The sequence below is a fragment of the Symsagittifera roscoffensis genome, chromosome 7 (genome assembly GCF_963678635.1).
Source record: "Symsagittifera roscoffensis chromosome 7, txSymRosc1.1, whole genome shotgun sequence".
Classification (NCBI taxonomy): domain Eukaryota; kingdom Metazoa; phylum Xenacoelomorpha; order Acoela; family Convolutidae; genus Symsagittifera; species Symsagittifera roscoffensis.
Genome location: NC_087068.1, coordinates 47,413,066 through 47,427,122, shown reverse-complemented (window position 1 = coordinate 47,427,122; position 14,057 = coordinate 47,413,066). Strand labels below are relative to the sequence as shown.

The following is a 14,057-nucleotide window of genomic DNA, read 5'->3' as shown; positions in this document are numbered from 1 at the left end:
TTGAAGTTGCAATTTTTTTGATTTCAAGGAGCAAACGATTGAATTTTTACCTTCACGTTTTTAACGTTTTCTCTGCGAATTGTATAGATAAAGGATTAAAACTTTGACTTTTGCTAGATGAAAATATTTTAAAGGAGCCTACTGAATCGGATGTTGACAGATTTAAGTTTCAAGGCATTTGAATTTGAATTTATGGGCTCAAACTGGTTCTTTGGTAAGTTGATGATCTGAACTTAGTCTCTATGCCGCGGAAAAATCACAGATAAAAAATTTAAAAAGTTAATTAATCCGGCGTCAAAAAATGGTCTATCTGTTTTCACTAAATTGATTTTAAAAGATCTTGGGCGCTTATATCAGAATTTTGGACAAAAATTAGAGACAACAAAACAGCTTATGAGAAACCTGTACATGGATCGAAGTAGTCATTTTTCTATAATATCAATTGAAACAGTTCTTTTGTTTTCCTCTTTCGATCATCAGTGCAAAATTTCTTATAAAATTTTAACCACCGGAGCCAGTAAAGTTTTCGACTTTTTTTCTGTCGTTTGTCTTCTGCGGAGATGCTAAGCGAAAACTATTAGCTTCCCAAAGAACCGGCTTGATCCCATAAATTCACGTTCCTTGTTTTTTTAGCAATAATGTTTCCAGAGCAAGAATGTTTCCACACCTCTCAAAATATTTTTGGTTATACTGGCTATTTTATGCCTTCAAATTAAGCTTTCTCATTATTTCATCCGGTAAGCTCCATCCAAATAGTTTCATCTAGAATGTGTCAAAGTTTCAATCCTATTTCGTTAATATTTTCAAAAAAAAAATTAAAAAAAAAATCCGTTCATTTGTTTGCTGAAAGCAAAAAGTGGCAAATTTTATGTCCCGTGAGTGTAGAATTAAGACGGTTAATAATTTTTTTGGATCTAACTTTTCCGGACGTTTTCTTGAAAAAAGTTTTTGACTTTGTGCGATTGTCTCATTTTCTGTAGGCTAGCTTGACATGCTAGCTTGTTGGTGATGTATCGCAAGTCTCCTAAAAATATGATTGCGCAGGTGGGTTTAAGTGTTGTACCATATAAATGCGCCTCTGATATATGATTAGGTTTAAGAAACTTTTTTAAGTAAGACATTTCTTTAAAAAGCTTCAAAAATGGGCATTTCCAAAAGCTGTTTGGATTTCTTTGCTACATAGATTACATTATTTCAAGGAACAGATAATTTTGATCTTCACTTTGGCAAAATAATGAATTGTTTTTTAGAAAACACTTGTAACATGGCTGATTATTTAGTAGATTGAAAAACTATCTTTTCGGGCTGCACTTGAAATAAAAAAGCAACAGGAATTATAAAGAATATTGTTTTTGTTTTTGTAAGCTAACAGTAGTTCTTTGGAACATTCCATGCTTCCAGCACTGCGACCAACTACTCTAATTTTATATAGGTATCATGATTTGTCTATGTTACCTCTTCGTTGTCTCAGTTTATTCTGCCTCTTGAATTTCCCCTCCAACAGTTGCACACCCTCATCTCCCCACCCGTGCATCACTTCCGAAACAAGTCCCCCCTCGGAAGGAAACTTCGGATCCCCAACTCCATCCCCGTGATCTCTGACGACCTCATCCTCATCATTACCCAACTGAAGGGTCAAATCCTCCCTTCGGAACAGTTCCTTAGGGGTAATTTGCCCCCCGTTGTCCCCACCGTACTGCACATTGTACTGTTTGTATTGTTTGTTCAGGTAGGGTCTGAAGTTCATGGGGTTGTTGGGGTCCTCTTCATCTTCATCGTCACTTTCACGTCGCCCCTCTTGACTCCCTGGGCAGAAAAATTAAAAATTTCACAAAAAGTTGAATTTCACCAAGATTTTTTTTTCAGATAGAATTGATTTTGAAAACAACACTTCATACATTTTCTTTGAAAAGCTTGGCCCAGGGAGTCAAATAAGAACGCAATCCATAAATTTATAAATAAATGAACATACCATCTGAAAATATTTATACTCTCAACTGACACGATTTAATGAGATGACTGAAAAGTTCGAGAAGTTCGATTAGTCAGTTCAGTTATTGACACTCCTTCTGGACCAAGACTATCAAAGTTTTAAAAAATCATTTTATAGAAATATGTTTTATTTTTACTTTAAAGGGAAAATTAGCCTTCGAACGTACAAAAATTTAACATTTTTCAATTAGTACACGAAACATTCCACTAAAAAGTTTTCCATGCTGTTTGTCTTCTCATTTTTCTGTAGTTTGGTCTACATTTGCTGTTTTCGACTGGATGATTCAGACGAGGATCTTTGGGACATGGAAGATCCAGCTCCTGTCTGACGCTGTTGCATGGAAGAAGCCCTAGATCCACGGGCGGCGCTGGCACTTTGTCCTGAAATGGTTCTTTTTTAATCAAATCATACTTCAAGGGTAGATGTTACCCATTTGCACTATATTTACCCTCTTAACCAGATTATCTGATGAAATTCGTTGAGAATTTCAGAATTGCCAAATAACCAACAATCAATTTCAACCTTCAAATTCTCAAATTTATCACATGTTGGTTTGCTTCCAAATAGATTTTAAAAATACTAAAATCAGGAACGGATATAAGAAAAATTGGCTCGTATATCTTCCTCTCTATTTGGGAGCAGGATGTTATGCCACTCAAAAACCAGTGGAGACAGTTTGAGTATTATTTTATGACGTCCAGTTTTGGCGGGTTGTTTCTCAATTGACTCTTTAAGAATAATTAAAGGACATATCACGTACCACCAACACTGGTTGGTCGCCCCATTGATTGTGACATTCCACCTCTGGACTGGCCATTCATTGCCGTCGAAGCACGTTGGGACCCACGAAGCATCGATCCGGATCCCGAAGGGCCACCCCTAGATATAGCAGCGCTTCCGCTTTGGCCCCTGGATCCCATTGCACTCCCACTTTGGCCCATCGATTCCATGGCGCTTCCGCCTTGGCCCTTTGATCCCAATGCACTCCCACTTTGGCCCATCGATCCCATTGCACTTCCACTTTGGCCCCTGGATCCCATTGCATTCCCACTTTGGCCCCTGGATCCCATTGCACTCCCACTTTGGCCCCTGGATCCCATTGCACTCCCACTTTGGCCCATCGATCCCATTGCATTCCCACTTTGGCCCCTGGATCCCATTGCACTCCCACTTTGGCCCCTGGATCCCATTGCACTCCCACTTTGGCCCATCGATCCCATTGCATTCCCACTTTGGCCCCTGGATCCCATTGCACTCCCACTTTGGCCCCTGGATCCCATTGCACTCCCACTTTGGCCCATCGATCCCTTTGCATTCCCACTTTGGCCCCTGGATCCCATTGCACTCCCACTTTGGCCCCTGGATCCCATTGCACTCCCACTTTGGCCCATCGATCCCATTGCATTCCCACTTTGGCCCCTGGATCCCATTGCACTCCCACTTTGGCCCCTGGATCCCATTGCACTCCCACTTTGGCCCCTGGATCCCATTGAACTCCCAGTTTGGCCCCTGGATCCCATGGCGCTTCCACTTTGGCCCCTGGATGCCATTGCACTTCCACTTTGGCCCCTGGATCCAAAACCGCTACCGCTTTGGCCCCCACCTCTAGAAAACATAGCACTTCCACTACCTCCCCTGGATCCTCCTCTGGATCCACCTCTGGATTGCGAGGCACTTTGCTGTGACGTCATTCTCATTTGGCTCTGACTTTCTTCCGGCTGCGCGCTACTTGCGTTACTTTGCGACGCGGTAGCTGGAGTTGATATCGTCGGTGGAGAGTCTGATCGGCCTCCTTCCGGATTCGGAGAACCAGACAATTGTTCCATCGAGTTTTCTGGAACCTGGGTGTCTTCGCCGTTTCCCACTTCCTCCTCGGAGGAAACGCGTGGATCTTGTTCATCTGGTTCAATTCCACCACTTTCTGAACACCAAATTTTTCAATCAGTTAATCCTAAATTTATTTTTTTGATAACTTCTTTCCTGAGGGATTTTACATCTTTCATTTTTTTTGCTCCTGACAATTTTTTTCAAAACCTTCGTAATTGAATTTTGAAATAAACCTCTTTGTTGGGAAGACTGGCGCATAGATTTTTTCGCTCCCGATTCTTGCATGCCTGATGATTCGCGCATGTCTCTCGAGTAGAAAGACTCCCTCGTATCGCTAGGTCTCTCGGGGTACTGGTTTACTAAGGAAGAGGCTTTGAACTGGTAACTGCTGCCTGCTCTCACAAATGGGTGGTTTAAAATGCTTCGTGGTTAAAGCATTTTTTTTTCCAAACAGGTTATCTCAAAGTTTCAAAGTTTGTTTTCTTGATTTTTAATCTTGAATTGTGTTCATAAATAAAATTGAAAGTCGTAGGTCTGATCAAAGTTATTGAATATTTATAACAAAAAATTAATGCTAAAAAATTGCGCAACTAAAATTTTCATTTGATTCTTTGTTTTAAATAAGAACAAGTAATTTCTCATCCTCTTTTTGTATACTTCAGTTTTTAGGTAGCATACTCACCCGATATTCCCGAAATTCGGGGATCGTTCTTCGAAGGCTGCTTTCCTTTCGTGCTTCCCAGCATGGATTCTCCTTGCGGGTCGTCATTTGAATTTTCCGCGGTCATGCCGAAAACTGGATCCTCTTTGGACACTCTGCTTCCCTGTCCGGCACTTTCTGATACCATGCCACTACTCTTGGTCATTCCACGCGCTACACTACCACCTCTGGATGCCGAGGAACCTCCCGCACGACTTCCGCCTCGTCCTATGGTTCCACCACGACTACCGCCGCCTCGGCTCATCCCACTGCCACCACCTCGACTGCCGAAAGGTCCTCCGCGGCTTCCCATTGCAGAACTGCCACGGCTCCCAAATGTACTAGCACCCCGACCCGGTGGTCCACCTCGGCTACCACCACGCATTTTTGATCCACGAACACTGCTGCCACCACGTCCCGGTGGACCACCTGCGCTCCGGCCACGACTGCCGCCAGACCAGGGTCCGAACTCTTCGCCATCGCCATTGGGATCCATCATTGGATCGTCTTCCGGATCCCCTTGCATTTCGTCACCTTCAGGAGGATCATCAAACATGCTTCCCTCGTCCTGACTTCCCTGAAAACCCATCGAGCTGTGATGACCACCTCCAAACCCAGACATCGGTCCTCCCTGTGACATGCCTCTGCAATTGAAAGAAAGTCAAATATCAGATCAGACTAAACCGAAAAAGAATAAAATAGAGTAGATTCGATAATGGTGAGGAATCCGGCTTGAATTAGAATATACCTAGAATGATACCTAGAATATCTAGAAGGTCCTCCAACTCGAGATTGCCCTGGACTTCTTGCCCCAGGACTACTGATGTAACGAGACCCTATAGCAACATCGACACATATAAATTCTATTTTGATTTTATACAGGTTAATGCCAGACATCTTTTGAAATTTTTCTTGGTAAACTGAATTTTGAATTGTAATCTAGTAGCGAATATCTGCAACGTATCAAGTACCGGCAAAATAATTATCCTGGAATCCGGAGCAGAAAAAACAACAAAAAAGTGGAAAAGACTACGCACCTCCTCGTGATCCTCGAATACTCCCCCCTCTGGATCCCCTTTGAGGTGCTCTGGGGGTGGTCCCGGCATTGGATGGGGCTTTAGATCCCGGAGACATGCTCTGGGGTCTCTCCATAAACGACTCCTGGTCTTCTCCTTGCATAGAAAGTGACGGGTCTCGACCTGAAAAGGAAACTTAGTTCAAAAACAAAGGACGCACACGAAGCTTATATTTTTTCGTGTTTTTAGATTATTTTTGATAAAAATAAAAACCAAAAAAGTTTATGTTTTCATGATCAAAGCTCAAAAGAATGAATATTTATAATAAGTTTCCCAGATACTCCTATTGTTTTTCATAACAGCGAAAATTGTTTCTCACTGGCTAAGAATCCGTTCTTAGGGGGTCCCTGAGATTGTCCCTGAGACATGCGTGAAAACACTCCCCTCTGGTAGTCTGTAGTGTACTTCTGATTGCCCCCTGCATTGATGGGGCTTGGGGGGTAGTTGCCCTGGGGAGGCTGGTCACGAAAGTTCCCCGCATGAGAGCTCATTTCACCACCTATGTCAATTTATGCCATTTTAGTGTGTATTACCAATGAATATGTTTTCAAATAGGTTTTAAAAAATTCCGCCGGAAATCTTTTTTATAAGACCAGAGTGTGACATCGCCAAATCCTGTTTTTTACCAGGTGTAGATTCAATTTTGAAGGATAGGGTGGAGTATCTAAACTGATATTTGCAAACTTTTTTTAATCGAAACTGCGTCTTGAATTCATACTGCTCTCTTATTCAAAAAAACATAGCCAACAGATGGTTTAAAAAGTGTAGAAAACGTGAATGAAACCAAAAAGAGTTAAAAAAATTTCTCAAACTCAATGAAACCAAAAAAATGATTAAAAATTGTTTGAACAATTTTCATACTCAATAAAACCAAAAAAAAGTTGATCAAACTCTTGTGAACATTTTTCAAATTTCAAATACCTTATCATTCATCACATATGCTGAAGAATAGAGTGGTCAATAAATTGAGCATCCAGCTCGTCTCACCTTGACTGGCTTGGAAGTCGTGAGTGTATCTTTCTGAAATCCTAGAGGGTTTAGTTGCATTTGGAGTGAAAGAAGGATTTCTGCTCTGGATCATCCTAAAAAATCCATATTCTTGTATTAACCCATATTTCACTATATCGGGTTCTTAGAAAGATCCATTTTACAGACGTAAAAAAACCCTAAAAAATGAATTGAATAGTTTTCATCTAATGAAAAAAGAGCTTTAATATATCAATACTCCAGGTTCAGTCAAAAAAGCCTTACCCGCGTGATCCTCTTCCGCCTCCTCTTGAAGGGCTTTTGCTAGTTCCTCTTCCCCTTCCTCCGCCCCTTGAAGCCGACCCTCCCCCTCGAGACCCACCACTCCTACCTTTGGGTCCCCCTCTCGGTCCTCCCATAGATCCATCGGGACTACATTGACCTCCATGATCTTCACCATGAGGACCCCCGTGCGGATCATGAGGACCGCCGTGCGCATCATGAGGACCGCCGTGCGAATCATGAGGTCCTCCATGCGAATCATGAGGACCCCCGTGCGAATCATGAGGTCCTCCATGCGAATCATGAGGCCCCCCGTGCGAATCATGACCTTCGTCATTGTCTTGGGGTCCAAATGGATTTTTGTTGCCGAACATGACGTTAGCACCTCCTCCCATTCTGCCCAATCTTTGATCCATGCCATTTGAAGGACACGGGCAGCATCCAGGGCCAGCCGATCCCACGTGACAGCAAGGAGGAGGCAAAGCGATGTATCTGGACTGATCAAAACAAAAACCGTCATTTTAACGACCTTGTATTGTAACCGTAGACCAGGTATTTAAAAGTTTTAAAAAAATGTGATTGTGACCTGAAATTTTGAAATGTTTGAACGTTCAACTAATAACTCAAAATTGTTTTTTAATTCCTACGTACATAATGAAACCTTCGTAATTCAAGTTTTTATTCAATAAACTTTGCTTCAGTGCAAATTATTAGAATACCAGCTTTTTTGTTTCTTTGCGCCTCATCTAGTTAATTTCATCAAAAGTCTGATGAAATTTTCTACACCTTGCGAAGCGTATTTGCGACTGAGCTCAAAATAAAACTTAACTGCAATCATAATTTATAAAAAAAACTGATGTCTGAAAATTCTCATTTCGGCCAGTTTGGAACATTTAGTCAGCTTTGTGTCTCAAGTAATTGTTCCGACTTTTGATATGAAATTAGCGAAATATTTGTGCTCGGGGTGGGTCTTTTATTCTTCAGACAATTTCAACTTTTTAACTAGCCATTTTTGACGGAATTTTTTTTTAGATCGTTCGAAAGTTATTGTTGTCCTCAGCTTAAATTTGAAACGATATTTCACCTGTGATCATTTTTCGTAAAGTTATGAGGGTTTGAAGATTGCCACTTTGGCCATTTTGGCCAATTTGGGACAATTAATGCGCTATTAAATTTGGGATACATTTTGCGCTATTAACGAGTAAGCGGAGATTTAATCCGTCTTAGAAATCGTTCCAAATTGGTTCAAGGAAGATTATATGCCATAATTGATTTGTTAATAGGAGCAAAATCTACCACTTTGCACTTAGTATGGCGTGTGGGGGGATGTTTTAATTTTAATTTTACTTTATAAAATTTAAATTTTCCATGTTATTACTGCTCCATAGACCTTAAAAGGCAGTCGGAACATTCAGGCTTCTCCTTGATACGAGCTGTCTTATTTTAATTTAGGCAATAAAACTGCTCCTATTTATGCGTTCTGAAGAAACATTAATATATTAAAACATAACCAACAGACAAATGGAAAAGAGTCATTGAACGCAAGTAAACAGAAAAAAAATTGAGTTATCGACTTTCAAAAAGTAGATGATTTTGTAGATCTGATTTTCTAGAACAATTTATGGCACTTTTCTGATATAATTGACCCAATTTGAGAAAACTTGATCAATAAATGTAATTTTTATTTCGCTGGAAAATCTGAAAAGTATATTCAACTTTTCAAACGATGAAATTTGCTGTTCGATAATTTGCTTTTAATAACGGAAATGAAATAAACTTGAAAATAGATCAGAAAATGTATCGCAACTTAATGAACATAAATTGGCCAAAAACTGGCTTTTTTTAACACCCATAACTTTATGAAAACGTAACTAGTGAAATCGCTAGTACTTTCGAGGCCAAGACAATCATAGTTTTTGGATGATAAAAACTTTCCGATAAAATGGCTTGCTCAAAAAGTGAAAATGTTTTGTAGAAAAAGCCACACAGACTACAAAAATTCCTTCACTTTCTTTGAAGAAACGCTGCAAAAACTGCATCTTTCAGCACACTGAAAAAACCAGTTAGCGATTAATCGGATATGAAATCTTAAAATGTTCGTAAAATTTTAGCAAATTTTCTCACAAGAAATTACTACACATATCAAGACACTCCTAAAAATGAAATACAATTAAAAAATAAACTCATTGCGTCAATATTTTTCAGATGGTATAAGAAACTCTGTTCAAAAATGGTCCGTTAAATTTGAAATTTTTCTGCAGAAAAGTAAGCACATGGAGCAAAAAACTTTAATCTTTTGTTCGAAAATGGGATCGAAGAGGTGCAAAAGGAGCTTCTATTTTTCGTCCTTTATATTTACTCAAAAAGGGTCCATATATTTACTCAAAAATTTTGCAAAAAAAAAGAATAGCAAAATGAAGGCCCTATTATTATGTTTAGTTCATTCAAGTGTTGGTATGCACTTTCGATTGTTTTTTCGGTTTTTAAAATAGCGAGCATGGACTCTTATATCCTACTTTTTCAATCAGAGACCTCAAACTGGGTCTGTGGAAGACCTGATTCAATTTTTTCCCAAAAATTTCAAAAGCTGTTTTCAGTTCGAAAGACTCGTAGACTCATTTTGATGCAATCAAATGCTGAAGCTCAACTTTGTAAGTATATTCTAACTGGAAAACTGTTATGAATAAATACTTTAATTTTTGAAGAAAAAAAATCACATCACTGTATAAAATGTTTGTGTATTTTACAAACTTCACTATCAAAATGAGTCTTGGAGCGTATAGAGAGTGTTAGTCTGGCTTTCGAACTGACTATGTCGATCAGTTAAGGATTGGTAGGTAGTAGGATGGGTTAAACCTGGTAGCTGGAAGGGTAGCAGAATGAATCGATGGATGGGTAGATGCCTGGATTCTGAGGGGGACAGTAGACTGTCTGAGGACGCCAACAGTTGGTCTTGCAATCTGAAACCCGAAAGTTTAAAATTTGCAAATCTGAAAACTTTGTCTTCGTTAAAATTGCCATCGACAGTTTTCTTTCAGACTCTTATCGACTTATAAACTACAATCTAATTCTTTATTTCCCCCACTTAGCAGTAGCAGATTCGTTACAAGGTAAGAAAATCCAATATGATTAACCGTTGAATTAGTTCTTTACAGGGTTGGCAATTCGTTACTAGGTACCGCAAAGAGATCCAGCAACTACAAAATTAAAACGCGCCATAAAATTTTCCTCGCTAGTAAATTTTTTCAAATTTAAATACATTTTAGGCTCTTTTCCAGTCCCCCTTTGATTTTTTTCTGAAATGTATTATATATAAGTCAATTTAAATTGGCCTTTCATGTTATAAACTGCATTAAAACGTGTCAGCGTGAAGAGGTGAACAAATTTCTTCACCTTTCGAACATACAAATTGCTTTAACTATGAACAATTTTTTAACTTTGTTTTGTAATTTTACGAGGGGGTTGGGAAACTGGAGTAGACCCCATTTTAAGTATAGATTTTTTTTTGACAAATCTGACCCAATTGAGAAAACGACAAACAACAATTGGCTTATTTGGTTGAAATATAAATCACTACCAAGACATAATAAAAACATTTTTCAGCCATTTCCTTTTTTCACATAAGAGGTTAAAATCTACATAGTTTAAATGTGAAGGTGACCTTGTTTAAAAAAGAACAATTTTTTAAATTGAATGTCAGTTAAACCAAGTAATGAAAAAATTTTAAAAACTGAACTACCGAGTTTCAAAAGAAAAAAGTATAATCTGTTAGAGCTGTCCGAATTTGAAAAAAAATTCTTGATTGACTTCTGTATGTGTATCTGACCTATTCCGAATGATTGGACCTAAAGACAAAATTTTTGTTCGCCGGTAAATTGGAAATTTACAATCCACTTTGTAATATGAAAGTCATTCACTTTTTTGCGTCAATTAGAGTTTTGTTATTGGAGAGCTCAAGTTCTCCTGCTTTTAATTAGTGATGTTGAATTAACCTTAAGAAGATAGAAGTTAAAATGTGAAAACGAAAGGTAAACCTCTAAGCAAGGATAAAAATTTTGTCACTTTTAAAAAATAAATGGAACAAGAGTGCTAATTGTTCTGACTTTAGAAGAAAGTAAGGAAAATATACGCTCGGAGTGTTTTATTTTCATTCAGACCTTTTCTCAAAAAAATTGACTCAATGCGCATTTTTTAAGCGTAGCGAAATATACCGCACCACAAAATAATTCCAAATTAATTGACGTAGGCTAAATGGTGCTACTAACTCCATACACGATTCTTAAAATTCAGCTGAAAATTCATAGTTTGTCAATATTTCATTGCTCAAAAACTATTTGAGACCAGTTTATGGACAGTCAAAACATTCAGGGTGATGCCCTTATACGAGCAGTCTTGCTATATCATTTAAACAATTGTTTAAATATCACATTTAGCCTGAATCAAAAAATCATGAACATTCCTGTCCTGTTTTTTTTCTCGAGAGCGGAAAAAAATTGTTTGTATCCAAAGTTATTTTATGTTTTTTTTTCTGACTTTCGAAAAAAGACCAAGTCTTGCGCCCGGGGAGACCGATTTGAGAGCTTATGATTAATCAATTTTGATGAAAATTTCGGCTCTTTTCCACTTTTTTCCCCCACTTTTCAAGGTTTCAATTTTTTAAGTTGTTTTACGTGTGATTATAACTAAACGCATGATGTTAGGTTGTAAGGTATTAAGAGCAGATATGTTCACAAATGCTAATTTGGTTCACTATGCCGTTTTTATTGCATGACGACGTTAAAGTTATGTTTCCAAATTGAAGTTGAAAGATGGGGGAAAGTGGAAAGGAGCCGAAAATTCTACATCTCATAATTTTTCCTAAAATTCAACTCACGAAAGTCATTTTTATATTTTCTTGATATTCTAAAACGCAAAGCAAAAAAAATAATCTTGAATGAACGAAAATACCGTGAATTCCCAATTATTATAATACTACATGCTAATAATCGAATGAGTTATTTGTACCTATGTTATAAGGAGTTTCGGAAACTGGGAAAAAGCCACAAGCGCGTAAAATTTCCAGTATTTTAGCGCGTAGCAGAAGCGACATCTTTTTTGCTTGAAAACTTTTTTTAAATGAGGCTCTCGAAATGCTCCACAATTTTTTTATTTAGACACGGTTTTTTTAAACTATTTTCCATTAAGCCCTCGCATATTTCAAGTTTTGGTTTTTCCTCCACCTGCCACCTGCAAATTTTATAAAAATAATTTTTGTGTACACTATCCAATTAAAAAAAAAATTGACATACGGACTAATTAGATTAAGACAAACAAACTTGGCCTGTATAATTGACCTTGTAAAACCAAACGTTACATCGTTGATACTCGTGCGAGGTGGGGCAGAAAGGAAAAAGAGACCAAGTTCTTTTGGGTTTTTGCTTTTTCCAAAACTGCAAGTTTTTGCAAGCGAAATTATTGTTCGCATTATCGAGTGTTATAAAAATTGAAATGCTGACTAATTAGGCGATGAAAAACATATTTGCTTCACATGTATACTTTGTAAAGCCAATTATTAAACCATAAAATTGATGCTCATGTGAGATGGGGGAAGAGCTGTTTTTTGTTTTTGTAGTAGATTTAAATACCGTTATTGTACTAAGCATGCTGCTACGGTTTAAAAGTCATGGCTTAGTCAGTCCTCATGTCAATTTTCATAACAATAGGATAACGACAACAAAATAATTGGCTCTTTTTCCTCCCCCCACCACCAGCAAAATTTTATTAGTAAAATTTTGTTCACATGATCGAATTATTACAAAAATTGGTATGCGGACTAATTAGGCTATGACAAACATATTTGGTCAACATACTTAGCCTTGTAAAACTCCTCGTTACAACATAAAATTGGTGTATATGTGAGGTGGGGGGGGGAAGGAAAAAGAGCCCAATAATTTGACTTGTAAAATTTTGAGGTGGGAGGAAAGCCAAAAAAGCGTCCCCCTTTGATGTTTACAAAAATTGATCGGCTCTTTTTCCTCCCCCCTACCAACTCACTTGAAATGAATTTTATGGTGTAACGAGTGGGTGCTTTTACAAGGTTAATTATGAAAACCAAATATGGACAACTAATTAGTCCGTACGTCAATTTTCGGCTCTTTTCCAGTTTCCCACCCCGGCTCTTTTTCCTTTCCCCCCCCCCCCCCCACCTCACACGACCACCATTTTTTTTGGTGTAACGAGTAGTTTTACAAGGTTAATTATCAAGACTAAATATGTTTGGCCCCGCCTAATTAGTCCACATGCCAATTTTCATAACGATCGGACAATGAGAACAGTAACTATACTGGAAAAAATTGCAGGTGGGGGAAAAGGAAAAAGAGCCCCCACCCCCCTTGTTAAATTACAAAACAAAGATGTTCAAAAATTGTTCACGCGGCAATTTGCATGTTAAAAATGTTCTATAAATGTGTTCACCTGTTCACGCTGGCACGTTTTACTGCAGTTTTTAACATGAAAAGTCATTTTAAATAGACTTTCATAAAAATTACTTTCAGAAAAAAATCAGAGGTGGGGGGGGGGGACTGGAAAAGAGCCTAATTTTCATAACAATTGAACAATGTGAACAAAATTCTAATTGTAAAATTTTTCAGGTGGGGGGGGGCGTGAAATTCTTTAACATATAGTTTGTTGATGTTTTAGCTTTTTTGTTCCCCTTTAACACGAGCAACGAGCATCACTTTTATAGCGCAAGAAGTGGTTTTACGCGATTAATTATGAAGACCAAATATGTTGAAGTGCAATGTAAGAAAACATAGAAAGAACAATCCGAAACAACGCAACCCCACAAAATACGAGAAACAGACAACAAAACTACTGAAGAAAAAAAGCTTGAAGAAAATGAACCATCACCACTGAGAACAAGAAGTGGTGTCTAAATAAAGAACGCATGATGATGATAAAATGATGATGATGTTCTTGGCCTAATTAGTCCGCATATCAATTTCCGGCTCTTTTCCAGTTCCCCCCTTTCAAAATACCGAGTTTTATATTTGTTTTACGTTTTATTACGGTTAACTGCGTGATTTTACGCTGTAAAGTATGAAGAACAAATCTGTTCAGAATTGTCGATTTGTTCACCACGCTTAATTTCATTGCATTGCGACAACGTTAAATAGACTTTTCAAAATTGAATTTGAAGGGGGGAACTGGAAAAGAGCCCAATTTTCATTACAGT

At 38.1% G+C, this 14,057-nt stretch overlaps 2 protein-coding genes across 2 annotated transcripts; both read right to left on the bottom strand.

Moving 5' to 3' along the window:
* Positions 1-2,810: 2,810 nt before the first annotated feature.
* LOC134852055 (uncharacterized) lies at positions 2,811-3,684 on the bottom strand. Its single transcript, XM_063868334.1, has 2 exons — positions 3,651-3,684; positions 2,811-3,598 (listed from the first exon to the last, which is right to left on the bottom strand). Exons 1-2 carry the CDS (start codon positions 3,682-3,684, stop codon positions 2,811-2,813), a joined length of 822 nt encoding a protein of 273 aa, XP_063724404.1.
* An 801-nt stretch (positions 3,685-4,485) lies between these two features.
* On the bottom strand, positions 4,486-7,239 carry LOC134852053 (keratin, type I cytoskeletal 9-like). Its single transcript, XM_063868333.1, has 6 exons — positions 6,848-7,239; positions 6,584-6,678; positions 5,916-6,095; positions 5,558-5,719; positions 5,281-5,356; positions 4,486-5,164 (listed from the first exon to the last, which is right to left on the bottom strand). Exons 1-6 carry the CDS (start codon positions 7,237-7,239, stop codon positions 4,486-4,488), a joined length of 1,584 nt encoding a protein of 527 aa, XP_063724403.1.
* Between the last annotated feature and the right edge of the window lie 6,818 nt (positions 7,240-14,057).

Excerpts from the sequence above, each read along its gene's own strand:
- LOC134852055 (XM_063868334.1), bottom strand. The coding sequence starts at position 3,684 with ATGACGTCACAGCAAAGTGCCTCGCAATCCAGAG. Across the intron at positions 3,599-3,650 it reads AAGTGCCTCGCAATCCAGAG|AGGTGGGGGCCAAAGCGGTA; the intron begins GTGGATCCAGAG and ends TATGTTTTCTAG.
- LOC134852053 (XM_063868333.1), bottom strand. The coding sequence starts at position 7,239 with ATGGGAGGAGGTGCTAACGTCATGTTCGGCAACAAAAATCCATTTGGA. Across the intron at positions 6,679-6,847 it reads GGCGGAAGAGGATCACGCGG|GATGATCCAGAGCAGAAATC; the intron begins GTAAGGCTTTTT and ends TGGATTTTTTAG. Across the intron at positions 5,357-5,557 it reads TATTCGAGGATCACGAGGAG|GGTCTCGTTACATCAGTAGT; the intron begins GTGCGTAGTCTT and ends ATGTTGCTATAG.